Source organism: Coregonus lavaretus (assembly GCF_964263955.1).
Source record: "Coregonus lavaretus genome assembly, chromosome: 3".
In the NCBI taxonomy this organism is placed as follows: Eukaryota; Metazoa; Chordata; class Actinopteri; order Salmoniformes; family Salmonidae; genus Coregonus; species Coregonus lavaretus.
Window position 1 is genome coordinate 48,869,792 of NC_139990.1, and position 27,447 is coordinate 48,897,238.

At 44.9% G+C, this 27,447-nt stretch overlaps 2 protein-coding genes, 1 long non-coding RNA gene and 1 pseudogene across 4 annotated transcripts; 3 read left to right on the forward strand and 1 right to left on the reverse strand.

The window, feature by feature from the left end:
- Positions 1–5,631: 5,631 nt before the first annotated feature.
- Positions 5,632–9,095, forward strand: LOC311112839. Its single transcript, XR_014610915.1, has 3 exons — positions 5,632–5,711; positions 8,827–8,902; positions 9,033–9,095. It is a non-coding gene; the product is annotated as an uncharacterized lncRNA (long non-coding RNA).
- A 456-nt stretch (positions 9,096–9,551) lies between these two features.
- On the forward strand, positions 9,552–13,023 carry LOC311107635 (serine/threonine-protein kinase Sgk1-like; annotated as a pseudogene). Its single transcript has 8 exons — positions 9,552–9,620; positions 9,697–9,780; positions 9,848–10,090; positions 10,177–10,401; positions 10,553–10,634; positions 12,399–12,488; positions 12,644–12,772; positions 12,874–13,023. The product of its transcript is annotated as a serine/threonine-protein kinase Sgk1-like (transcript).
- Positions 13,024–13,814: 791 nt separating this feature from the next.
- LOC311114311 (putative transmembrane protein 244) lies at positions 13,815–15,898 on the reverse strand. Its single transcript, XM_084157176.1, has 6 exons — positions 15,845–15,898; positions 15,309–15,394; positions 14,951–15,030; positions 14,554–14,679; positions 14,121–14,165; positions 13,815–13,982 (listed from the first exon to the last, which is right to left on the reverse strand). Exons 1-6 carry the CDS (start codon positions 15,875–15,877, stop codon positions 13,888–13,890), a joined length of 465 nt encoding a protein of 154 aa, XP_084013302.1. The 5' UTR covers positions 15,878–15,898; the 3' UTR covers positions 13,815–13,887.
- Positions 15,899–16,725: 827 nt separating this feature from the next.
- LOC311114852 (lethal(3)malignant brain tumor-like protein 4) lies at positions 16,726–27,267 on the forward strand (the record flags this gene model as incomplete). The annotated part of the gene is made up of 21 exons (XM_084157242.1): positions 16,726–16,778; positions 19,728–19,863; positions 19,944–20,121; positions 20,345–20,576; positions 20,720–20,846; positions 20,950–21,001; positions 21,420–21,514; positions 21,610–21,714; positions 21,835–21,970; positions 22,550–22,641; positions 22,765–22,993; positions 23,084–23,169; positions 23,400–23,510; positions 23,583–23,700; positions 24,035–24,134; positions 24,283–24,480; positions 24,609–24,719; positions 26,347–26,411; positions 26,526–26,689; positions 26,884–26,946; positions 27,139–27,267. 21 exons carry the CDS (start codon positions 16,726–16,728, stop codon positions 27,265–27,267), a joined length of 2,580 nt encoding a protein of 859 aa, XP_084013368.1.
- Positions 27,268–27,447: the final 180 nt, after the last annotated feature.

Below are 27,447 nucleotides of genomic sequence, written 5' to 3' on the forward strand. Positions count from 1 at the left end.
CATGCTGCAATGAGTAATGTAGCGGGTATGTGTGTGTGTCTGTCGGTAATACATTATTATCTGTCCAGTCTGAACATGTCCGTCCTCCCTCCCTCCTTTTCTCTCTCTCTCTTCCTCCCTGTGCAGACTGCTGAATGATAAGAATGTTAAATATTGTCAGAGACGAGCTCGCCCATCCACAGGCCTAGGAACTGATCTCAGATCTACATGCAAACGCATGGCAGTGTTGTTTACACACCAGCTCTACTGGGCATCAACCCAATAACCCATGCTTTTAATAACAGTAGGTGTGTGTGTGTGTGTGTGTGTGTTAATGTAGGCTAAGGTGAGTGGGCCAGGTCTTTCTCTAGGCCTATGACACACACACACACACACAGGTTAATGTTTGTACTCACTCTGAATACATTACAGTGAGTAGAGCACTCTCACACGCCTGATTTTCCATAATGATAATGACATTCACACCAGTTAGAACTGAACTGCCTTAACTATTTTAAGACACTGAGTTTTTTTAAGTCTAGACTGTTGAGGGCAGTATTGGTATACAACATCGCCTATTTAAAGTGTATCAGATAGGCCTGAGATTTGCTCCTGGTGGCATTGGCGAACTTGTTATCAGACGTCATCTCGGTTATCGATTCAACTGGTGTATCGCAATAACTAACAAGGAGAATAAGATAACGTCCAATATCCTTAATGGTAGGTTATTTGAAACCTACAGCCTCGACGTGGACTTTAAACTAAGTAGGCTCTATGAACGACCAACATAAACGTAGCCTAATGTTATAGGTTCTTCTACTGCTATACTCAACATGCCATTCAGCAACTTTACTTCACTTCAGATATCAAGTTGATCCTGGCGGATTGTTATGAGAACACAGACAATCTAGTTAGAGAAGATCAGTTAAAATACCTCAGTAGTCCTGGATTTGTGAACTTTGTCATGTCCGTTGATACTACCGCTGTTAAAACCCTCGGAACCAGGCGCGTCGCGCGGGCAGGTGGAGGTAAATATCCGGAAAGAGAGATTCCCGCTGCCCCGCCCCTTCTCAATGCGCGCTCGCGCCTTGATGGATGCGCGTTCTGGTCCTCAGCCACCCCCGATGTAGGCACAGCAGATCATATTATTTCTTATCAGAGGAAGCCGATATCATGTAATCTGTTCACGCAGCCTTGCAGGACTGTAGAGGAGTGACACCCTGATTCACCAGAACAAGGGGTTGAATATCCTTTGCAAAATCTAAACTTCCAGAGATGTGAAAGTGAAACTCGGTCTAGGTTCTTGGCTGGTCCGAAAAAGAGTGGAGTACCTCAAGTCTTGTTCATTGGGACTACTTTGATAACACATAATTCTTTCCTTCCATCCTTGAAGTAGCCTAGGCTACTTATTCATAGGAGAAAACGAATGGTGCCTCTGCATAGCTTCCACATGTCCTGTCTTGAGGAGGCTCATCAACTGTCCAGTCAGGGGCTCGCTTCCTCTCCTAAAGCAGCGTCATCTCCTTGTCTCTTCTTCTTAATCTCAATAGTCTAATGACTCCCTCTCATTGTCTCAATTCCTCGTTCATCTGTACTCATCCAAAAAGTCAGATATTTCCATACCAGTGCAGATGAAGGTAATGAGACCTGTCTAATTACATCCCCAATTAAAATGTGACTTTGTTATCCGATTGAGACAATCATATTACTATCAATACACTTGTCTGTGTCCTAACAGTTTATGTCAGGGTTCTTCAATTCCGGTCCTGGAGGGCCGAAACACTTCTGTTTTTTATTTCTACCTGGTAGTTAATTGCACTCACCTGGTGTCCCAGGTCTGAATTAGCCCCTGATTAGAAGGAGAGGATGAAAAACAGAGGTGTTTCGGCCCTCCAGGACCGGAATTGAAGAACCCTGGTTTATGTTGTAATCCTGTTTTAACAGCCTGAGATGCAGCCTGTAATTTACTCCCATTGAACCTCTCTGGGATCCTGCTGCCATCTACAGACGAGACGAGGTACTGCTGAAGCGGGTGTTTCTATAGGCAGGGCAAGGGTGTCAAGTTTTAGTTTTTTCCTTTCAATTCGTGTCCAATTAATTCGTGTAGACAACCAGGTGAGGGGAGATCCTAACTAATCAATGATGTTAATTGATCAATCAAGTACAAGGGAGGAGCAAAAACCCGCAGACACTTAGTCCCCCTAGGACAGGGGTGGACAAACTTTTTGGCTCAAGGGCCACATTGGGATTTTGAAATTCAACAGAGGGCTGCACAGATTTTTTGGAGACCGATTTGTTTGTCAAAATCCATTTGCAGCCCAGAAAAGGGGCAGTTATTTGAAAATATATACTGTAGGACCATTATAATTTCAACATAATTTCTGTCTAGTTTTAGACTTTCAAGAGTGGCCTGGAGTGTTTTAACCCATAATCATCTTTTTTTTTTTGCCCACCCCTGTCCTTTGCCCACCCCTGCCCTAGGAATTCAGTTGGACACCCCTGCTATAGGGCCAAGGGTAGGCAAAGGGCTGGCAACCCTGATCCTGTGCTGACTTCTTATCCCATACCATTCTTCCGAGAGTGTGCACTTGCTCACACCCCCTCATGGACACTTGCTCACACCCCCTCATGGACACTTTCTCACTCCCCCCCCCATGGACACTTGTTCACACCCCCTCATGGACACTTGCTCACTCCCCCCATGGACACTTGCTCACTCCCCCCATGGACATGTGCTCACACCACCTCATGGACACTTTCTCAAACCCCCCTCATGGACACTTGCTCACTCCCCTCCATGGATACTTGCTCAAACCCCCTCATGGACACTTGCTCACTCCCCTCCATGGATACTTGCTCAAACCCCCTCATGGACACTTGCTCACTCCCCCTCATGGACACTTGCTCACTCCCCCTCATGGACACTTGCTCAAACCCCCTCATGGACACTTGCTCACTCCCCTCCATGGACACTTGCTCAAACCCCCTCATGGACACTTGCTCACTCCCCTCCATGGACAGCATTGGATTGATGTAAACAGAAAGGGATTTTCTGAAATTCAGCGATAGAGAGCTACAGTGTATGCAGCAGGCTTGTGTTCCAGCCCAGCACTAACAAACCTGATTCTATTCCACTAACCAATAGTGGGATAGAATTTTGCCCAATCCAGAGAGAGGCCATTGTGGTGTCGTCAAAAGAGAGTGCTTCTTCTCTGTTAGGTAATGTTGGAGGGTTATGGACGTGTTACAGTGTGTAGTGTCACCAGTTGCTGTGCTAGTAGGTTACCAGGGTCAGAGGGTATGCAGAGTCAGATGTGGGATGGTGAGTTATAACCAGCAAAGACCGGTTCCTCTGACTCTTAGTGGGGTGACCCTCACCTATCTCTCTGTCAGTGGGGTGATAAAGTGGGATAACTTCCTCTGCCTCTCTCTCTGAGTGGCACCTTACTGCTGCAGTAACCAAGACCCAACAGCACTGACTGTCCCCTGAACTCCACTGCTCCAAATATAGAGACGAGAGAGAGAGCGAGAGAGAAAGAAAGAAAGAAATAAAGAGGTAGAAAGAGAGAGAAAGAAAGAAAGAGAGTGGTAGAGAGCGAGAGCAAGAGAGAGAGAAAGAGAGTGGTAGAGGGAGAGAGAAAGAGGGGGAGAGAAAAAGGAAGAAGAAATGGTCAGCATACTTGACTCCTTTCGACTAGTTTCTCTGTTTTTCACCTTTTATCCTCTCTCTGTCTAACCTTCAGCCCTCTTTCTCTCTCTTTTCCCATCTCAATTCTCTCCATTTATTTTTGCCTCTCTCTCTATCTCTCTCTTTCTGATGGTCTTCCTCTGTGAGATGGGCAGAGTGTGTTGTTGGTGTTGTCTTCGTTGGAGCAGTGCATGTTCCCATTTGTCTGTTTCATTAGGGCAACATGTATGTACTTTCTCGTTAGGACGGTGTGAACGTATTGACTAGACGGTGTCTGATTCGGGAGAATGTTCTCTCTCTGGTTACATATGAAGAGGTTATTTCCAAAATGCTATCTCCATACATTTTTCACATGGTTTTTCATGTGTGTGTAAAATATTACTGTTCTCAGTTTTTTTTATTCATAGATTGTAGGTGTGTATTAAGATGTGTTTTATTTGCAAAACGCTATACAGTATATATCCATTGTTTAGCTGGAATGGAATGTTGGTATCCTGTATATTTGACTGTGATATGTGGTTGTCTCACCTAGCTATCTTAAGATGAATGCACTAACTGTAGTCGCTCTGGATAAGAGCATCTGCTAAATTACTCAAATGTAAAATGTAAATGTTTTACATTCAGATCTCATATTACTGTATTGATTCATAAAAAATAAAAATAAAAATAATATATGTCACAAATGTATCATTTGTACAGTTCTTTATTAAAAATGTAGTTATTTGTTACATTTGACTGTGTAAAACCTAGCAGTACTACTTATTTCTCTGAGAGTGAGGCGGATGTATAGCATTTTGCAAAAAAACATGATTATTTGTCTCTATGAAATGAAACTATCAAGTGCTAGATTTCAAACAAATACTTTTCTGTCATTGAAGAAGCCCATGCCATAATTAGATAGTGAAAAAACACCAATATCTTTCATAAGTTCTTTAAACAATAAAAACTAATTTACCAACATTTCTGAAAATGGATACATAGCGTTTTGGGAAAAATTATCATATTATGTAATGAATTACATGATTAGTTGTAATATTGATACACTCTTTGGCACACACAGAATACAGACCTGTCAGAGTGTGTGTGTGTGTGTGCGCGTGCGTGCGTGCAAGCCTGTGTTCTCTAAATGTCCAATGAGAGGAAGGTTAAATGTCAGAGGTCATAGATCAGGTCAATGTTGGTGTGGTAAATCTACAGTAGTCATTCCCTGTATCCCCCTTTCCTTTCCTTTCCCTCCTCAGACAGGTCTATACAGCCTACAGTCTGTAGTGACTCTGAACAGGGTTTACCTGTATCTGGACCAAAGCAGATGACCTCTGACCTTCCTGCATTAGTTTGGAAAATAGCATGGTCTGACTCTTACCATACAGCCCCTGCTGTGACTAATTATGTGTATTTGTCTCTCCTTGTCTCTTTTGCTCTATTTCGACTGTCTTTCCGAATGGTCAGTGGAAACTATCGGTCAGTATTGATCTCCCCTCTGTGTGTTCTGCATTCAGAGTTCATTTATCAGGATATAGGGCCTTTTAGAGGAATCAAAGCAGCTACCACACAAACACACACACACATTCCCCAAAGCAGTAGCACAGTGTCTGTCCATACAGAGCTCTTAGAACATTTCAGAAGGGTTTCCATTGATAAGAGCATTGATTCGATACTACACCCGGGGCGCGCGGGAGCCCGTTCAGGATTTCGTAGATGAGTGACTTGAGCCCAATGCCCACACAATAATGTAGCCTATGGTGGTGCCTTGGATTCAATTAGGCCTACGTCAGAGAGGTCTTTTGACGGGAGAGCGCGTGGGGTTGTTGTAAATAGCCTGCCTGCGGAGCACGTGCTGTCAGTGGTGCTGAACTCTCAACCGGTTCAGACCGCAGCCACCAGAGTTGAAGAACATCTCGGACCCCTACCAGCCTTTATTTCTTCTCTCGCAGTTTGTTCACTCCTTTTACCTGACTTTATTATTTCATCCAGATGGGAGTTACGCAGCCAAGGCACAGAATGTCCTATGCCAAAATGAAAGGGCTTGTGTCATTTTTTACTGGTAAGTTTGACATTCTGTGGGATTCTATTAATGTAGTTACAACTATGTGTTTTCAGATTCTAGTGTTTAAATGCTCGGTGGCCTAACACCTTTTCTCGCCAACTGCTATAATGCGTTATTATTGGGTTATAACGCATTGTCAATAACAGTTATAACGTATTGTCAATAACAGTTACACTATATTACCAAAGTATGTGGACACCTGCTTTTCGAACATCTCATTCCAAAATCATCGGCATTAGTATGGAGTTGGTCCCCCCTTTGCTGCTATAACAGCCTCCACTCTTCTGGGAAGGCTTTCCACTAGATGTTGGAACATTGCTGCTGGGACTTGCTTCCATTCAGCCACAAGAGCATTAGTGAGGTCGGGCACTGATGTTGGGCGATTAGGCCTGGCTTGCAGTCAGCGTTCTAATTCATCCCAAAGGTGTTCGATGGGGTTGAGGTCAGGGCTCTGTTCAGGCCAGTCAAGTTCTTCCACACCGATCTCGACATACCATTACTGTATGGACCTCACTTTGTGCACGGGGGCATTATCATGCTGAAACAGGAATAGGGCTTTCCCCAAACTGTTGCCACAAAGTTGGAAGCACAGAATTGTCTAGAATGTCATTGTATGCTGTAGCGTTAAGATTTCCCTTCACTAGAGCTAAGGGGCCTAGCCCGAACCATGAAAAACAGCCCCAGACCATTATTCCTCCTCCACCAAACTTTACAGTTGTCACTATGCATTGGGAAGGTAGCGTTCCCCTGGCATCTGCCAAACCCAGATTAGTCCGTCGCACTGCCAGATGGTGAAGCGTGATTCATCACTCCAGAGAATGCGTTTCCACTGCTCCAGAGTCAAATGGTGGCGAGTTTTACACCACTCCAGCCAACACTTGACATTGCGCATGGTGATCTTAGGCTTGTGTGCGGCTGCTCGGCCATGGAAACCCATTTCATGAAGCTCCCGACTAACAGTTATTGTGCTGACGTTGCTTCCAGAGGCAGTTTGGAACTCTGTAGTGAGTGTTGCAACCAAGGACAGATGATTTTTACGCGCAACGCACTTCAGCACTCGGTGGTCCCGTTCTGTGAGCTTGTGTGGCCTACCACTTCGTGGCTGAGCCATTGTTGCTCCTAGATGTTTCCACTTCACAATAACAGCACTTACAGTTGACCAGGGCAGCTCTAGCAGGGCAGAAATTTGATGAACTGACTTGTTGGAAAGGTGGCATCCTATGACGGTGCCACGTTGAAAGTCACTGAGCTCTTCAGTAAGGCCATTCTACTGCCAATGTTTGTCTATGGAGATTGCATGACTGTGTGCTCGATTTTATACGCCTGTCAGCAACGGGTGTGGCTGAAATAGCCGAATCCACTAATTTGAAGGGGTGTCCACATACTTTTGTATATACAGTACCAGTCAAAGGTTTGGACACACCTACTCATTCAAGGGTTTTTCTTTATTTTTACTATTTTTTACATTGTAGAATAATAGTGAAGACATCAGAACTATGAAATAACACATATGGAATCATGTAGGAACCAAAAAAGTGTTAAACAAATCATAATATATTTTATATTTGAGATTCTTCAAATAGCCACCCTTTGCCTAGATGACAGCTTTGCACACTCTTGGCATTCTCTCAACCAGCTTCACCTGGAATGCTTTTCCAACAGTCTTGAAGGAGTTCCCACATATGCTGAGCACTTGTTGGCTGCTTTTCCTTCACTCTGCCATCCGACTCATCCCAAACCATCTCAATTGGGTTGAGGTCAGGGGATTGTGGAGGCCAGGTCATCTGATGCAGCACTCCATCACTCTCCTTCTTGGTAAAATAGCCCTTACACAGCCTGGAGGTGTGTTGGGTCATTGTCCTGTTGAAAAACAAATGATAGTCCCACTAATCCCAAACCAGATGGATGGCGTATCGCTGCAGAATGCTGTGGTAGCCATGCTGGTTAAGTATGCGTTAAATTCTAAATAAATCACAGACAGTGTCACCAGCAAAGTACCCCCACACCATAACACCTCCTCCTCCACGCTTTACGGTGGGAACTACACATGCGGAGAACATCCGTTCACCCACACCACGTCTCACAAAGACATGGCGGTTTGAACCAAAAATCTCAAATTTGGACTCCAGACCAAAAGACAAATTTCCACCGGTCTAATGTCCATTGCTCGTGTTTCTTGGCCCAAGCAGGTCTCTTCTTATTATTGGTGTCCTTTAGTAGTGGTTTCTTTGCAGCAATTCGACCATGAAGGCCTGATTCACACAGTCCCCTCTGAACAATTGATGTTGAGATGTGTCTGTTACTTGAACTCTGTGAAGCATTTATTTGGGCTGCAATTTCTGAGGCTGGTAACTCTAATGAACTTATCCTCTGCAGCAAAGGTAACTCTGGGTCTTCCATTCCTGTGGCGGTCCTCATGAGAACCAGTTTCATCATAACGCTTGATGGTTTTTGCGACTGCACTTGAAGAAATTTTCAAAGTTCTTGAAATGTTCCGGACTGATTGACCTTCATGTCTTAAAGTAATGATGGACTGTTGTTCTTGCCATAATATGGACTTGGTATTTTACCAAATAGGGCTATCTTCTGTATACCCCCCCCTTCCTTGTCACAACACAACTGATTGTCTCAAACCCATCAAGAAGGAAATTAATTCCACAAATTAACTTTAAAGAAGGCACACCTGTTAATTAAAAAGCATTCCAGGTGACTACCTCATGAAGCTGGTAGAGAGAATGCCAAGAGTGTGCAAAGCTTTCTTCAAGGCAAAGGGTGGCTATTTGAAGAATCTCAAATCTCAAATATATATATAGATTCCATATGTGTTATTTCATAGTTTTGATGTCTTTATTATTATTCTACAATATAAAAAATAGTAAAAATAAAGAAAAACCCTTGAATGAGTAGGTGTGTCCAAACCTTTGACTGGTAGTGTATAGTGTATAACACATTGTTAATGTCATTGACTTGCATGTATGACGCCCTTGATGTCTTACATCATGTTTTTCATTAGATTGTCCTTTATAGTGAGGTTAGTTATATTGACACTTTGAGAACCTACTGATATTGATACTGACATAGTCTTATGTAAGAACCCTCTCCTGTGTTTCAGCTCTGCTTGAAGGGAAGAAAGGGGGCTTCAGCAACTTCATTCACAAACTGGTGTCCGACCACCAAATCTTTCAGCAGTAAGTCACAACTTCCTTCATATTGTAGTAATGATTGTACTCCATGTTGATGATATAACATAATGTATTATGTTCTAATTAACACAGAGACACACATAGGCCTAACACTGTCCATGTTGTCTCTGTAAAGCCTGGACACCCAGACCATCCTGCTGCAGGAGAGCCTGAGAGAGGAGAGAGAAGAGGAGAGAGAAGAGGAGAGAGAAGAGGAGAGAGAAGACAGGGAGGAGAGAGAAGACAGGGAGGCGAGAGAAGACAGGGAGGAGAGAGAAGACAGGGAGGAGAGAGAAGACAGGGAGGAGAGAGAAGACAGGGAGGAGAGAGAAGACAGGGAGGAGAGAGAAGACAGGGAGGAGAGAGAAGACAGGGAGGAGAGAGAAAGAGAGGAGAGCGAGGGGGGAACATCGGTGAGTATTTATAGGCATACAGCCAGGTGACCTAGGACCCATCTACAGTATATAATCTCTGTCTGACCCAAATCTAACCCTGCCCCCCCCCCTCCCCCTCCCTTTTCTCTCTATCAGTGTCTGCCAAGTTTGCTGGAGAATGAGACTCAGTGAGTACCCATACTTATGGCCAGGAGTTTTTCCTCGAGTTGCCCTTAACCAGTGGAAATCATCAGACCTGTCACTCATGCTTCTCTGTTGTCATGTTTACCAGGGTGAAGCCTTCTGATTTCCACTACCTGAAGGTCATCGGCAAAGGAAGCTTTGGGAAGGTGGGAGCAAGTGTGTGTGTGTATGAGTAGGCCAGTGTGTGTTTGTTGTGTTGGTGATGTATTTATCTTGTTGCAGGTGGTGTTAGCGAGACACAGACAGAGTGGAAGTTTCTACGCTGTCAAGGTTCTACAGAAACAGGTCATACTGAGGAAGAAAGAGGTATCTATCATTCTGTTCTATTTCCATTCCATTCTTTCTATCCCTCTGTCTCTCTCTCTCCTTCCAGCAGAGACGTGATGGTAGAGAGGAGTGTGCTGCTGAAGGGACTGCAGCATCCGTTCCTGGTGGGGCTCCACTTCTCCTTCCAGACCTCTAACACTCTCTACTTCGTACTGGACTACATCAATGGAGGAGACTTGTTCTACCATCTCCAGAGGGAGGGTGCCTTCCCGGAGCCCAGAGAAACATTCTACTCTGCGGAGATGGCCTCAGCCCTGGGCTACCTCCACTCCCTCAACATAGTCTACAGGTGCGCGCACACACACACACACACACACACACACTGAGAGAGAGAGCGTTTTCCTCACAGTGATTTAACTCTCGGTACCCCCTTAGAGACCTGAAGCCAGAGAACATCCTATTGGACAGTGGAGGTCATGTGGTTCTGACGGATTTCGGGCTGTGTAAAGCGGGCGTGTCTGTGGGTGGAGCTATGCAAACGTTCTGTGGAACACCAGAGTATCTGGCGCCAGAGGTGCTGTTAGGCCACGCCTACAGTGGAGCCGTGGACTGGTGGGTGCTGGGGAGTGTGCTTTATGAGACTGGTGAGGGTGTTTCTCTGTATGTTTCAGCTACTTTGCAACTAGCATATTCCATCACTGCACACTTATCTGGCTCCCTCTCTCCTCTCTCCCTCTCTCCTTTCTCCCCTTCCTCCGCTCTCTCTCTCTCTCTCTCTCTCTCTCTCTCTTCCACAGCCCCCGTTCTACAGTGTGTCCCAGTCTGCCTGGTCTCTGCTGCAGGGCCTGCTGGTGAAGGACTTTTCCAAACGCCTTGGGGGGGAACATGACCTTGTAAGCACCCTCATTACCCCACCTGGCACAGAGTGTTGACGCATACAGTACATTTGGAAAGTCTTCAGACCCCTTGACTTTTTCCACATTTTGTTACTTTACAGCCTTATTCTAAAATTGATTAAATTGTTTTTTCCCCCTCATTAATCTACACACAATACCCCATAATGACAAAGCAAAAACAGGGTTTTTGATTTTTTTGCAAATGTATTAAAAATTAAAAATTGAAATATTACATTTACATAAGTATTCAGACCCTTTCTTCAGTACTTTGTTGAAGCACCTTTGGCAGCGATTACAGCCTGAAGTCTTCTAGGGTATGACGCTACAAGCTTGGCACACCTGTATTTGGGGAGTTTCTCCCATTCTTCTTTGCAGATCCTCTCAAGCTCTGTCTGGTTGGATGGGGAGCGTCGCTGCACAGCTATTTTCAGGTCTCCCAGAGATGTTTGATTGGGTTCAAGTCCAGGCTCTGGCTGGGCCATTCAAGGACATTCAGAGACTTGTCCCGAAGCCACTCCTGCGTTGTCTTGGCAGTGTGCTTAGGGTCGTTGTCCTGTTGGAAGGTGAACCTTCGCCCCAGTCTGAGGTCCTGAGTGCTCTGGAGCAGGTTTTCATCAAGGATATCTCTGTACTTTGCTCCATTCATCTTTCCCTCGATCCTGACTAGTCTCCCAGTCCCTGCCGCTGAAAAACATCCCCCACAGCATGATGCTGCCATCACCATGCTTCACCGTAGGGATGGTGCCAGGTTTCTTCCAGACGTGACGCTTGGCATTCAGGCCAAAGAGTTCAATCTTGGTTTCATCAGACCAGAGAATCTTGTTTCTCATGGTCTGAGAGTCCTTTAGGTGCCTTTTGGCAAACTCCAAGTGGGCTGTCGTGTGCCTTTTACTGAGGAGTGGCTTCTGTCTGTTCACTCTACCATAAAGGCCTGATTGGTGGAGTGCCGCAGAGATGGTTGTCCTTCTGGAAGGTTCTCCCATTTCCACAGAGGAACTCTGGAGCGCTGTCAGAGTGACCATCAGGTTCTTGGTCACCTCCCTGACCAAGGCCCTTCTCCCCCGATTGCTCTGTTTGGCTGGGAAGAGCTCTTGGAAGAGTCTTGGTGGTTCCAAACGTCTTCCATTTAAGAATGATGGAGGCCACTGTGTTGTTGGGGACCTTCAATGCTGCAGAACATTTTTGGTACCCTTCCCCAGATCTGTGCCTTGACACAATCCTGTCTCTGAGCTCTATTGACAAAACCTCATGGCTTGGTTTTTGCTCTGACATGCACTGTCAACTGTGGGACCTTTTATAGACAGGTGTGTGCCTTTCCAAATCATGTCCAATCAATTGAATTTACCACAGGTGGATTTCAATCAAGTTGTAGAAACATCTCAAGGATGAGCAATGGAAACAGGATGCACCTGAGCTCAATTTCGAGTCTCATAGCAAAGGGTCTGAATACTTATGTAAATAAGTTTGTATCTTTAATACATTTGCAAACATTTCTAAAAACCTGTTTTTCGCTTTGTCATTATGGGGTATTGTGTGTAGATTGATGACGAAAAAAATATATTTAATCCATTTTAGAATAAGGCTGTAGCGTAACAAAATGTGGAAAAAGAGAAGGGGTCTGAATACTTTCCGAATGCACTGTACATGCAAGACCACACACACATGCACCCATACATTTACATTTAAGTCATTTAGCAGACGCTCTTATCCAGAGCGACTTATAAATTATATTAATGCTGTGTTGTCTCACTTTGTTTGTAGGCCGAACTGCAGGGCCACTCCTTCTTCCTGTCCATCAACTGGGATGACCTGCTAGCCAGAAAAGTCCCTCCCCCATTCATTCCCAACCTGGTGAGTGTATGTGTGTGTGTATGTATGTATGTGTGTGTGTGAGAGAGAGTTTGTGAGTGTGTTTTATGGGGGCTATGGGTCAGTTTGACTTTGGGCAGGATCTGTGTCTACCTGAATGTGTGTCTGATCACTCGTTCCCTCCCTCTCTCTTTCAGTCTGGTCCGTGTGATGTACGGTATTTTGACGCTGAGTTCACGCTTCTTCCAGTCCCCGCCTCCCTGGGTTTGAGTGACATGTCGGCCAATGGAGCCTTCCCAGGGTTCTCCTATATGCCTTCGGCTGAGGTTGGTGTCACGGAGCCCTGATTTCATTCTGCTATTATTTGTGTTTTCAATAAATTAAAGTGCATTTTCCTATCATGTATCAGATTGTTTATGTCTCACAGAGAACTGAGGCTCAGGCAGGGTTACTTAGAACCAGTGGTTACATTGAGCTGGAGCTACCTGGAGTCGGCCTCCTGCACCTTGGGTCAAAGGGAGAACAAGGCGGAGCCAATCTTCAGCACCTTACGGGTCCAAAGAGAAAAGTAGGATAAACCAAGGTTAGGGTTAGGGTTGACTATAAGATGTCAAAGTCTGGCCTAGTGGTAACCCCTCAGACTATGGAACACATACACCCCTGGCGACATGGGTACGAATCCCGTCTCAGCCCTTCCTCCCTGTCTTCTTCTGTATCTGCCTCCCCTCTACACTCCAACTATCAGTGGTACTATCACTGTCCATAAAACAATAGAATACAACAAATATATATTTTAAAAACAACATAAGATTAGGGCTAGGGTAAGGGTTGGGGTTAGGGTGTGTGTGTGTGTGACCAGAAGTCCTCACAAGGATATTAAAACAAGGAAAATTCAGAAAAGTTTGGGACATTTCGCCTGTCCCCACCACGAAAAAGGCTATTTTAGGGTTAGGGTTAGAATTAGGGTTAGGTTTAAGGGTTAGGGTTAAGGTAAGGGTTAGATTTATGGTTAGGGAAAATATAATTTTGAATGGGAATCAATTGTTTGGTCCCCACAAGGATGGTAAAACAGGTGTGTGTGTGTGTGTGTGTGTGTGTGTGTGTGTGTGTGTGTATGGAGCCAGTCCAGGTATGTGAGGTTACAGCTGGTTTAATAGGTCTAAGATAATAAATGACATGATTAACATTCATACAGAACACAGATATTACATATAAGAGCGGTTTCCTGGACTCAAAAGCTTGCTCAGTGGAGAATCACTTGGCTTAATTGGTGTCTGGGAAACCGGTCCATAGAAATATAATACAGAAACAACAGAAACGAAGTGCAACAATCAAACAGGTAACCAAGGCAACAGGAACATTTGGTTTCCCTCCATTTCCACCTGACTCACCGCAAAGAACTCTGGTCTCTGTGTGTGTGTGTGTGTGTGTGTGTGTGTACTCAGTAGCTATTGAAGGTTGGGTAACTCTGGTCACTCTGGCAGGTGAAGTAAGCTATCAGCTGACCGTTGCAGATCATCAGAAACAACCCGCTGCCTTCAAACAAAACACACAACCACACACACACACACACACACACAAAACCATTAATAAAGAAGAGACATAATCAATTACTAGTCTATAACTCAGAAGGTTTCTGTGGGTGAGGTGAAGTGAGGGAGAGGTAGATCTTACCAAGGGCCAGCCACCACTGCCATACCAAGGGAAACTCCAGCATCACTGAAACACACACATTACAAACACACAGTACAAACACACATTACAAACACACATTACAAACAGGTAATATACCACACAGAACTAAGGTAAGTGAAGTGTACATCGTATTGCTTTAGAGCTAGACCTATCCAATCCAGTCCTTACACATGACGAAGGGGAATTAAAGAAGACCAAGGGATAGGGTCAATATATGTGCCTTGTTTTGGCCCCAACTGCTTCTCAACTCTAACCCCACTTCCCGTCCTGTGCTGATGTCATCAAAGCTGGCCCTGAGCACTCACCTCTGCCAGCGAGAGATTATTCTGAGTTAAGCCAGGGTGTGTGTGTGTGTGAGTGAGTGAGTTCAGGCATGTGTATGTATTTCTCTGTGTGTGTGTGTGTGCCTCACCCAGGCTGGTGAGCAGTACGTGCAGTAGTGTGACGGTGAGAGCGTAGTCCCAGACCCATCTCCTCACCACGGCAGCAAACAGCAGACCACTGCAGAAATAGGTCAACTCCATGGACAGCAGGTTCACTGGAACAACAGTATAAGTCATTAACCATTTGTAGAGGACATGCGCACGCGCAGACACCTTTAAAAAAAACCTTTTAGGCATTTAGCAGACGCTTTTATCCAGAGCGACTTACATGAGCAATTAGGGTTAAGTGCCTTGCTCAAATCGACCAATTTTTCACCTAGTCAGCTCAGGGATTCGAACCAGTGACCTTTTGGTTACTGGCATAATGCTCTTAACTGCTAGGCTACCTGCTGACACACAAACACTACCATACACATCTTCGCTCACCCAGGTATTTGGAGTTGGACTCCAAATTGGTTGGTTCAGTCTTAAAGTCAAAGGGAATAAGTCCATCGAAGTGATCCAACCTGAATGCAAACAGAAGAACAGCAGATAAAACAAACAAACACATAGGATATTAAAAAGGAGGAGCTAGGACAGAACCAGGGTGGTTGAAACTGACTGTCATTCCAATCAATGAAAACAGACCAATAGATGCTGTGGATTCCACGAATCTCTCCCCCTCTCTTCTGTCACCTGGCACCAGGTTTATAGAAGCCGCGTGAGGACGGCTCACCGTTCCAGCAAGGTCACTTACCCAATAACCACACGTGCACGCAGAGAGAGGAAAAGAAAAGTGTTGCACCTGAACGCGCCGAAACACACACTCCCAATCATGTAGTAGAGAGAGTAGAATATGACGATGCACAGCAGCAGGTGCACAAGCACGGTCTGAGGGAGAGAGATCGAGAGAAAGAGAGAGTAATATATCACATATCATAGACCTAGGCTATACTCAAATCAGCCGCCCAGACACAGTAGTAAAGCCGTGACAGCACTGTCAACTGAACCGTGGATCATTTAGCAGGTGTAAAAGCTCCCATGGCAGAACTCCAACAGGCTCTGCAGGGGATGCGCACTGCGGGGGAGCAGCAAAGGACAGAAGACCTTCATTTGCACAGACTGAGTGATCATCATCTGTTGCATTTGCCATTCACGATAAATGAAATATCAGTCGCTGAATAGGAATGATAGGCTGATATCTTTTGCTTTATAGTCGCCAACAACGACAACTGATGATTTCGTATTTTATTATAACAGCGTCCATATCTGACCCACGGCTGCCCGGATGGCACGTAATCAGATTTTTCTGTGTCAAATCCGAGTAAACAGTCCTCTTACCCTCGTGTCGGCCACTTTATCCCTGAAGGCCATCTCATGGTTAGCATCTGTCGTTCTTCTGATGTTGAGAAAAATGTTTGTGACTGGGAAACTGAGATGTTACACTGTAATCCGTCAGAAAACAGCATTATACTGTCATCTAGCGGTAGCGACAGGAAACAGCAGGCTTATTTATAGGCGACACACTCCCATTGAAGGCCTGCATTTCATAATGCCAAATAGACTACAGTAGGCTCTCCAGTCCAACATTTCACTTGTAATAAGAACAGTAGGAATGTCTTATTAATTAACCCTTAAAATAGCAAAGTCAGAGAGCTTCTATTCCGGACGTCTGGTCTGATTGGGCATGGATAACAAACATGAAAAGGCATCATGTTTTACAATTTAAATCCGATAAGAGCTGATAGCCTATAGGCCTTGTTGGAATCAATACTACGGTCTAACTACTGTAGGTCTATTTGGCGTCTAGGCTTGACCGCTCTTACTTTTTAGCTGAATTACTGGTAGGAAGTGTGGCCACGTTCATAAAACAGCTAGAAGTTGGGTTTATGATTAGTCTACTGTCAACTTTCTTTTAACATATGGGGCCAATATTGACTGGTGGTGACGTAAACAGTTATTGACGGCATACAGTGACATGACCACAATGGAAATCGCGCGCCACGCCAAACAGACGCTGCACGCCCCTGCGCTCCGATTTGATGCTCTCTGAGATTCTGAAAATACACGAGGGAGAAAGACTAGTCCCAAGGCATGAATACAATATTTAATAAACTATATGTCCACTCTAAGCGTCCGTCTTGCTGTACCTATCGACCATCAATAGTTGTGTGCTCAAGTTTACCGAGATCCAAAGTTGTCAGGCAGCGTTCATTGAGCGCATGCGTGTTGCATCCACTATCCAGCTCAAAATAAGAGTTAAAACAGAAACGAGGTGAGTTCCATAATTTTCAAACAATATAATCGCCGTTATACATTACATGTTGCAAATAACAACAGTAATCGGTAAAGCATCGTTCGTTTTATAGTTTGCACGGGTTCTTATTATTTGTACTGTGATTTAAAACCGTAAAGATAAATCGGAGAGTCAAGTTTCTATTGAAGAAATTAAAAGAAAGCAATTCTATAGTTTAGCCTTGAACAAATAACGCAGTGTATGGGCGGTTATTTATTTATTTATTCCAACTATTGTAGAAGTCCGTTCCTAAGCATTTTCTAACGTTCAAAACCTGGAAACTTATTTATTACTGGTTGTCCTTACTTCGCTACACCAAGCCACAATGCTAGTCCCAGTTCCTAGCCGTCTAGCTACCCGTTTGAATTGAACCGTAGTGACGCTTTGCTAGCCAGAAGCAGTTAGCAAGCTAGCTGGCAGCTAGCTGGCTGACATTCCGAGACAAGGGGAAAGTAAAGAAAATGGCCATGATGAGGGAAAACACTAACATATGAAATTGCAGGGTATATATTTGGTTTTCTTTGACAGACAAGTCTCTGCATTATGTGTTTTAATAAATAACTTGAGTCATTTACATAGTTTTAACGTGTTGGTGGCCTCTTCCTATGCTCCGCCATTTTGTATAAGACGAATGCTAATCATGGGCGCACGAACACTTTATTTATGGTCGAATAAATTCGAGGTTTAAACTTGGGAACGTAAACTGACAGATGTCGAACAGCACACTTTATTGTTTACTTCCCATTCGTTTATTTCAGTCAAACAAATCATTTATTTGACCAAAATATAGTGTTGAACCAGCGTCGAGGCGAAAACGTTATATCGTGATCTTAGTTTGATTAAAACACACGTAAATTCGACCTTTCTGTGCAGAACACATTGTTTTCTTTAAAACAATTGATTATTCTACCATCTCTGTTGTCCGCGTCAATGCAAACAACCGATTTAATAAGATACTGTTAAAACAAGGAAAAGCTGAACTTGTTCTTTTAACTTGTATTTGACACGTCTCTCACGGTGTTTGTCAATACTTGTGTTCTAGGCTAATCCATGCAGGAGTGCTTGTGCATTTATTATTTGATATTTAGTTTTCAAAAGTAAAATATTTACTGTTTTGCTTCATATAAGTGCATGGTGTATTCCACAACAGTCAACCTACAGTCGCCCTCTAGCGGCGATGGGATGCGGTTCTTTAGTACCTGACTTGCACGCGTTGGTTTACTTCTCGCAGGTACCTGTACTTTTTGTGTCAGGGATATTCGAAGATTCTTCGAGTACACCTTTTCGGATAATGTAATTTGATTGATACACACACTACATTCATTTTCAAAACGTAACAGGGATAGCAAAATAAAGTCAGTGACTTATTTCCATTGTGGTCCCGAAAGTACATGGTGCAAAAACATTACATAGATACAGACGTATATATCTTATATCTAACTAAAACACGCAGATAGACAATTGTATCCATTTGACAGATTTTTCTCAATCTCAGTTTTACTCTGAGAACATACAGACAGGCCTAGTAGTCCCCTGTAGCTCAGTTGGTAGAGCATGGCGCTTGCAACACCAGGGTTGTGGGTTCGTTTCCCACGGGGGGCCAGTATGAAAATGTATGCTCTCACTAACTGTAAGTCGCTCTGGATAAGAGCGTCTGCTAAATTACTAAAATGTAAATGCCTAGTCTATCCCAGATCCTTGCATGAACAAACACCCCACACATCTTGTCTTAACATGAAAGACAGGCAGATATGTAAATAGCCATGTGGCAGTTTTTCCCCTTCCACTGCTGAAGCGGGCATGCTGTCTTAATTCAAATAAAATGTTATTTGTCACATGCATCCTAAACAACAGGTGTAAACTAACAGTGAAATGCTTACTTACGGGCCCTTTCCAACAATGCAGAGAGAAAAATAGAAAACATAATAACACAAGGAAAAAATACACAATGATTAACGATAACTTGGCTATATACACGGGGTACCAGGTAATTTGGATGTGACACCTGTATGGTTATTGATTGATTGGGTGTGTTTGAGTAGTAAGTCTAACTAAACATTCTGTTAACGAGTAAAGTCAGGGGAGGTGCATCTGCGACAACAGAATGTCAGACACTGTAATGGTTAGGCTGTGTATCGCAATACCAGTATCACAATATTATTTCCATGCAAAAATTCAAACACGAAGCAGACTAAATTCTTTGGTTCTTTAAAAACCTGCTGTATGTAAAATATTGTGTTCTAGCTTGGAAAATAAATAAATGTGACTCTGGATGACAATGACGTTTGTTTCCAACTATAGGGCTGCTTTCCTAAAGAAGTTAAAACTGCTTTGTGCTTTGTTTCCTTGCCATGATACTAACGAGTATCGTCCCGGCCCTAGTAATGGTTTTCCAAAAGAAAGGCTCAGATCAACATGGCAGTGTCAACATACCTGCTATTGTATATACAAGTTTTTCTTTATAAATGTCGAAATAAACTTTTCTATACCCTCATCACACACTCACAAACTGAAAACATAACGTGTGCAATTAATTGGTTAGAGAGAGGTCTCAAATATCATAGTATCCCCTATAGCTTTAGAATCGCAGCAAAGTTGGTTTCTGTTTCAGTCACGTCTTTGGTCACGTTCACGTGGGTCAACTAAAAACATCCTAATGATTGGTTGACAGATAGTGCCTATAGTTCCTCCCACTAGCCAGACGATGGCCACATGGTGCAGTTGGTGAGAAGCAACAGCAGCGACTTGAATGCAACTTAATCAAAAACTGCATGACCTTTGATCACATGGTTTTTGTCAAGTTCGTGCAGTCGACATGTAGGCACAAGTCAGACAATTTTTATCCCCATAATGCAACACATTTTGAAAGGCGGTGACCGCTCGAACACGCCCATTGACTGGCTGACTGATTTAATTGATTGATGTCAGTGCAGGAGGAGGAGAGCAGGGAGAGATGACTGACACCCCGCCCAGCGATGGCCCCTCCCAGGGGGCGGAGTTTGACATGATGGGCGCTCTGGACTGGCAGGACGGCATCGCCACACTGCCCGGCAGCGACATCAAGGTACGGTGTGTGTGTGTGAGTGAGTGAGTGAGTGTGTGTGGATACTACAGACAGGTGTGTGACTAACTGGTGTCTCTCAGTTCCGTATGACAGAGTTTGGAACTTTGGAGATCGTGACAGAGCCAGAGGTCAAAGAGGCAGGGCTAGCCCCCCAGAACCCCGCCCAGTCGCAAAGGCCCACCCCTCCACCAGAGGCCCAATCAGAGAGCAGCGCAGCCTCCTCTGCAGCCAAGGAAGTCCAGCCACCTGCACCTAAGGGTAATGTAAACATACGGTTACATAGGGGTTATAACATAGTTATGACTGTTTATAATACAGGTGTGTAGTATTTATATCAGAGCTATGAGTCTATGTCAGCACTGTGTATATTAGCATACTACATACTGGGTGCTCTGCAGATGGGGCCATAGAATCCATTACATTTCCCACATTCAACGTTGAATTCTACAAAGCTTCAATATTACTCTTCTCTTTCCCCCAGCTCAAGGCCCTGTGCTTCTGTCTCTAGAGGAGGGTCCCACTGTGGAGGAGCCCAGTGTGGAGGTGGGCCCCAGCGTCGAGGTAGGTCCCAGTGCGGAGGTGGGCTCCAGTGCAGAGGTGGTCCCCAGGGTTGCGATGGCTAGCTGTAGGTCGTGTGGGGGTTCCGGACCACTGGAGAGTTTCCTCCAGGGCAAATACTGCAGCTCCATCTGTGTCCAGACCTCCAGTGGCAGGTAAAGACTCCCACTCTAAGATGTTAGCTATTCTTACTGTACTGTATTTTAGAAAGCATATTGATAGTAGTAACAGTTAAGACCCGAAACAGTCATCACATGAGCATAGTTCACAGAATGACCTCTGTTCTGTGTGTGTTTAGGTCATCTCCCGGGGAGCAGAGGGAGAGAGAGGGGGTGGAGGGGGGACTGGGGAAAAGAGTGAGGAAAAAGAGGAAGATCTACATGGACTCTGGTGATGAAGAGGAAGACAACCAGGAGGAGGAAGAGGTGATGATAGAATATGTCACCAACGCTGGTCCTGGAAAGCAGAGTAATGTTGTGTGTGTGTGGCAGCTCTCCTGCTGATGTGTCACTGTCTCGCTCTCTACAGGACAAGGTCAAGGTTGTCAAAGGGAGGAGAGCTGCTAAGCTGGCCAAGCTAGGTATGTACTATTATTACATGAGGGGAGGGAGAGAATGGATAGATGAGAGGATGGATGGATGAGAGGATGGATAAGATGAGAGGATGGATAGATGGATAGATAAGAGGATGGATAGATAAGAGGATGGATAGATGAGAGGATGGATAGATGAGAGGATGGAGGGATGGATAGATGAGCGGATGATAGATGAGAGGATGGATAGATGAGAGGATGGATAAATGGAGAGATCGACAGATGAAAGGATGGATAGATGGGAGGGATAGATAGATGAGAGAATGGATAGATGAGAGGATGGATTTGTTGATCATGACAAGGGCTAGAAAGTTTGTCCAATCAGGTAGACCAGGGGTCATGAGTGCTGCAATCCTGCTGGTTTTCATGTCACTGATTGGTGACTGTTTCGTTGTCCCACCCCCAGTGACAGCCCCACCCAATAAGAAGCGACCCTGGAGCTGGCCCTCCTACCTGGAGGAGGAGAAGGCTATAGCTGGCCCCCTTAAACTGTTCAAGGAGGTGTGGCACATACACTTTATCATGCGCTCTCTCGCTGACACACACTCAAACAGTTGTACAGACGTGTCAAAGAGTGTTATCTGTGTGTCCCGCAGCACCAGTCGTTCCCTCAGAGCAGGAATGCCTTCAAAGTGGGGATGAAGTTAGAAGGACTGGACCCCTGTCACCCCTCTCTGTTCTGTGTGCTCAGTGTTGCTGAGGTATGTGTCTGTTTAACAGGTCAGACCAATAAAATATAGGGGGAAATCTGTTTTCTAACAACTAACCCTTTGCTTTCCCTCGTTTCTTTGCGTTCCTTCCTCTCTCTCTCTCTGTCTCAGGTCCAGGGTTATAGGATAAGACTTCATTTCGACGGCTATCCAGAATGCTATGACTTCTGGGTAAATGCTGACACCTGGGATGTGAAGCCCGCGGGCTGGTGTGAGAAGATGGGCCACAAGCTGCTGCTGCCCAAAGGTCCACACACACACATACACACACACACACCCGACACACATACACACACACACACCCCACACACACCTCACACATATATACACACACACACACACACACATACACACACCCCAGACACACATACACACACACACCCGACACACATACACACACCTCACACACACATACACACACACACACACACACACATACACACACCCACACACACCCGACACACATACACACACACACACCCCACACACACCTCACACACACATACACACACACCCGACACACATACACACCCGACACACATACACACACACACACACCTCACACACACATACACACATACACACACACACCCACACACACCCCAGACACACATACACACACACCCGACACACATACACACCCGACACACATACACACACACACACCCCACACACACCTCACACACACATACACACACACACACACATACACACACCCACACACACCCCAGACACACATACACACACACCCGACACACATTGCATATTCTACCGACTGCACAATTGCTGCTGGACAAAACTTTAACCTTCAACCTTTTGTGTCTAGGTTGTAAGGATGGGGAGTTCAACTGGAACATGTATGTGAAGAACTGCAGAGGTCAGCTGGCCCCCAAACACCTCTTCAAGAGCCTCAACACGGTGAGCCTACCTGACAGCCTGTGTGGATCCATTAACCGTGTGTTTGTGTTGTGAATTAGTTGGTGACCTTAGGTCTGTTCAAGTAAGTTTGTACATGAAATATGGGGGTACTTCTGGGTGTAGTCGGTGACTCCGTCAGGGTTCCGTGCGGGTATGAAGCTGGAGGCGGTGGATAAGAAGAACCCGTATCTGATCTGCGTAGCGTCCATCGCGGCTGCTGTTGACAACAGACTCCTCATACACTTTGACAACTGGGACGACACCTATGACTACTGGTGTGATGCCAGCAGTCCCTACATCCACCCTGTAGGCTACTGTGAGGAGGCTGAGCTAACCCTCACCACCCCTGCTGGTGAGACACACACACAAAACATATTTCAACGCTTTATTTGGATACACCATAAAACATTGTATAAGGGTGTGTTGTGGTTTCCCCTCTCAGAGTATAAGCACCCAAAGAGTTTTTCCTGGGATAAGTACATGGAGGAGACTGGGACACAGGCAGTCCCTGCACGTGCCTTCAAACTGGTAAGACACACAAACACACATTCTCAAACACACGTACAGTTGACACTCAAACCTGTGACACATGCAAATTACATTGTTGGTGTTGATTGGGATGCCTGGGGGATTTTCACATGGAGTTCCCCTGGGCTCTGTGCTGGGTCGTCTGACGTTCTTTATTTATATCAGCTACAAATATGCAAATGAATCCATCTGTATCAATCATGATGTTAACTCTTGAATGTGTCCTGTAGCGTCCCTGCCATGGGTTCCAGGCTGGAATGAAGCTGGAAGCCGTCGATAAGAGGAACCCCATGCTCATCCGTGTAACAACCATCGCCGAGGTGGAGGACCACCGACTGAGGGTACGCTGTGTGTGAGAGTGCAGTATGATTATTGTGGAGTAGTGTGTGTGTAACCCTGTCTGTCTTTCTCAGATCCATTTTGATGGCTGGAGTGAGGAGTATGACTACTGGGTGGACGCTGACTGCCCAGACCTGCACCCTGTGGGCTGGTGTCAGAAGACTAGTCATCCCCTACAACACCCCCCCAATGGTGAGACACACACACACTTCCAAAAAATCGACATGGTCATGACTTTGCTAAAACCCACAAATATTTTCCAACCAGTCCCAAAGTGTAAGGTTTGCAAGAAGTGGCATGCAGAAAAAATATGTGTAGTTAAAATGATGCTGGTTCTACACAGCTGCTGTAGCTAGCTGTCGGTTTATGGGGACATAAACACTATTTAGTGTATGTCTGTGTGTGTGGTCAGGTCACTCTCTCTGATGTTTCTGTCTCTGTGTATATATGTGTGTGTGTGTGTGTGTGTGTGTGTGTGTGTGTGTGTAGTACTAGCTAATAGTAGTAACTCTGCGGTGTGTTTCAGGCTCTACTGATATGCTGGTCCTCCCAGGGCAGGGCTGTCCTACCCCAGGATGCAATGGGGTTGGCCACATCCGAGGACCCCGTTACGGAACCCACTACACGTCAGTAACAGACACACACACACACACACACACACACAAACTGTCAAAATAGTTTTGTTATCAAAACACGTCATACAATGACTTGTGATCTGTGAGCAAGGTGATGTGTGTTCCTGTTCTGAACTAGTGTGTTTGTGTGTGTGTGTAGAGGGGTGAGCTGTCCGTACTCTGAGATGAACCTGAACAGGGAGGGCCAGGTACCAGACCGTCTGAGTGGAGAACGACCTATGACCCTGAGTGGGCCTCATCACCGTGGGCGACGGCCAGACCCTCCTTCACACACCCAGACAAACACCCCCACCACGCCAGAGCAGCCCGAGCCTGCAGACCACTCCCCTCAGACCAGGTACGTGTGGAACATGTAACAGAAGGGGTTTGGAGAGCTCTGCTTCAGTGCCTTCTTTTGTTATCGTACTGCAAATCAAGTCTGGAGTTGTGGAGTTGTTTCTATGGCAACAGTTGTTTCTATGGTAGTGTTACTAGGGGGGCAACGGTTGTCGAGGGCGAACGATCCGGGTGCAGCAGTCAGAGTGAGCCACCAGGGGGCTCAACCGAGCCCAGCCACGACGGAGCCAAGGCCAAGAGGTAAGGCACACACTCCTCTCTCCTACCAAACTCTGAAATGCATGTTGGAGCAGAGTGTTTTTTGTTGGTTTACTAAGAGAGTACAGTGCCTTCACAAAGTATTCATACCCCTTGACTTATTCCACATTTTGTTGTGTTACAGCCTGAATTCAAAATTGATTAGATTTTCTCACCCATCTACCCACAACACCCCATAACGACAAAGTGAAAACATGATTTTAGAAATGTTTGCTAATTTATTGAAAATGAATGCAGAAATGTTGCATTTACATAAGTATTCACACCCCTGAGTCAATATTTTGTAGAAGCACCTTTGGCAGCGATTACAGTTTTGAGTCTTTCTGGGTCTCTGAGAGATTTCCACACCTGGATTTTGCAACATTTGGCCATTATTCTTAGCAACATTTTTCAGGCTCTGTCAAAATGGTTCTTGATCATTGCTAGACAACCATTTTCAGGTCTTGCCATAGACTTTCAAGTAGATTTAAGTCAAAACTGTAACTCGGACACTCAGGAACATTCACTATCTTCTTGGTAAGCAACTTCAGTGTAGATTTGGCCATGTGTTTTAGGTTATTGTCCTGCTGAAAGGTGAATTTGTCTCCCAGTGTCTGGTGGAAAGCAGACTGAGACAGGTTTTCCTCTAGGATTTTTGCCTGTGCTTAGCTCCATTACGTTTCTTTTTTATCCTGAAAAATTCCCCAGTCCTTAACGATTACAAGCATACCCATAACATGATGCAGCCACCACTATGCTTGAAATATGGAGAGTGGTACTCAGTAATGTGTTGTATTGGATTTGCCCCAAACATAACACTTTGTATTCAGGACATAAAGTTAATTGCTTTGCCACATTTTTTGCAGTACGACTTTAGTGCCATGTTGCAAACAGAATGCATGTTTTGGATTATTTTTGTATTATGTACAGGCTTCCTTCCTTCACTCTGTCAGTAAGGTTAGTATTGTGGAGTAACTACAATGTTGTTGATCCATCCTTCTCCTATCACAGCCATTAAACTCTGTAACTGTTTTAAAGTCACCATTGGCCTCATGGTGAAATCCCTAAGTGGTTTCCTTCCTCTCCGGCAACTGTGTTAGGAAGAATGCCTGTATCTTTGTAGTTACTGGATCTATTGATACACCACCCAAAGTGTAATTAATAACTTCACCGTGCTCAAAGGGATATTCAATGTATGCTTTTTTTTTTTTTACCCATCTACCAGTAGGTGCTCTTCTTTGCGAGGCATTGGAAAACCTCCCTGGATTTGTGGTTGAATCTGTGTGTGAAATTCACTGCTCGACTGAGGGACCTTACAGATAATTGTATGTGTGGGGTACAGAGATGAGGTAGTCATTCAAAAGTCATGTTAATCACAATTATTGCACACAGATTGAGTCCATCCAACTTATTTTTGTGACTTGTTAAGCACATTTTTACTCCTGAACGTATTGACTCAAGACATTTCAGACATTTTAACATAATTCCACTTTGACATTATGGGGTATTGTGTGTAGGCCAGTGACCAAAAAAACCTCAATTTTAAATTCAGGCTGTAACACAACAAAATGTGGAAAAAGTTGAGGGGTGTGAATACTTTCCGAAGGCACTGTATGTTGTATTTCAGCAGGTCTGCTCCAGTCCCAAAGTATCTGAAGCTGCACTTCGTCAAGCAGGAGAGTGGAGATGGGAAAGGTAAAGGTTCTCCTCCCAGAAATAGAGAATGGGTATAATGCTGTGTGGTTAATATATTGTCTGTGCATGTCTATTGAAGATATGAACAGCTCAATTCTCCTCCCTCTCCCCCAGACCCCCTGTCTCTCCAGCAGGCACTCCATGAGTCAGTGTTCTCCCCAGGTGGCTCCTCCTCTCCCCCTCACAGGGTGGCTCTGTGCTGGGACAAACACTGCCAGCTGCTCCCTGAGGTCCTGGGCCTCACTGCTAAGAGAGTTTCAACCTGGACCGCTGACGAGGTCAGACACGCACACATGAGGACATAAGCAATACAAACATGTACAGGCACGCTGTACGCATACTATACAAACTCACATATTGTGCAAAACACATACATTACACATACAGCCAATACAATAGCTTTGTGTATCCTATTGCGTTTTTATTTATGTGTGTATGTGTGTGTGTTAATGTTTGTTTCCCTGTTGGTCAGGTGGCCAGTTTTGTCAAAGGGCTCCCGGGCTGCAAAGAGCACGCTGCCACCTTCAGGACAGAGGTAAGAACTACCACTTCAAACCCCAACTGTGTGAATCAGTTGGGGTTTGAGCACTCCTCTCATTTGCTGCTCCTGGTTGGTGTATCCTATGACAATGCAACCAAGTGAAATTAAATTCTGCCATTGACATTCAAACACTCACACACACGTTCTGTGTTGGAGCTTATTCTGTGTCTCTGTGTGTCGCTCCAGCAAATAGACGGAGAGGCCTTCCTGCTTCTCACCCAAGCAGACATAGTCAAGATCCTGTCAATCAAACTAGGCCCCGCCCTCAAGATATACAACGCCATACTCATGCTGAAGAATGCTGATGAGGAGTGAGACGCACCCTCACGCTTCACTTCCTCCCATTCCCGACCGCTGTATCTCAATAGTCTAGAGAAGTTTCATCTCCTTTCCTTGCCTCCTCATCTTATCCCCTTTGATCTTCATCTGCACTGATCAGAGCCGTAGGATAGGTCAGAGCAACGTGATGGATGCCCACCAGGAATCTGCTTTCAC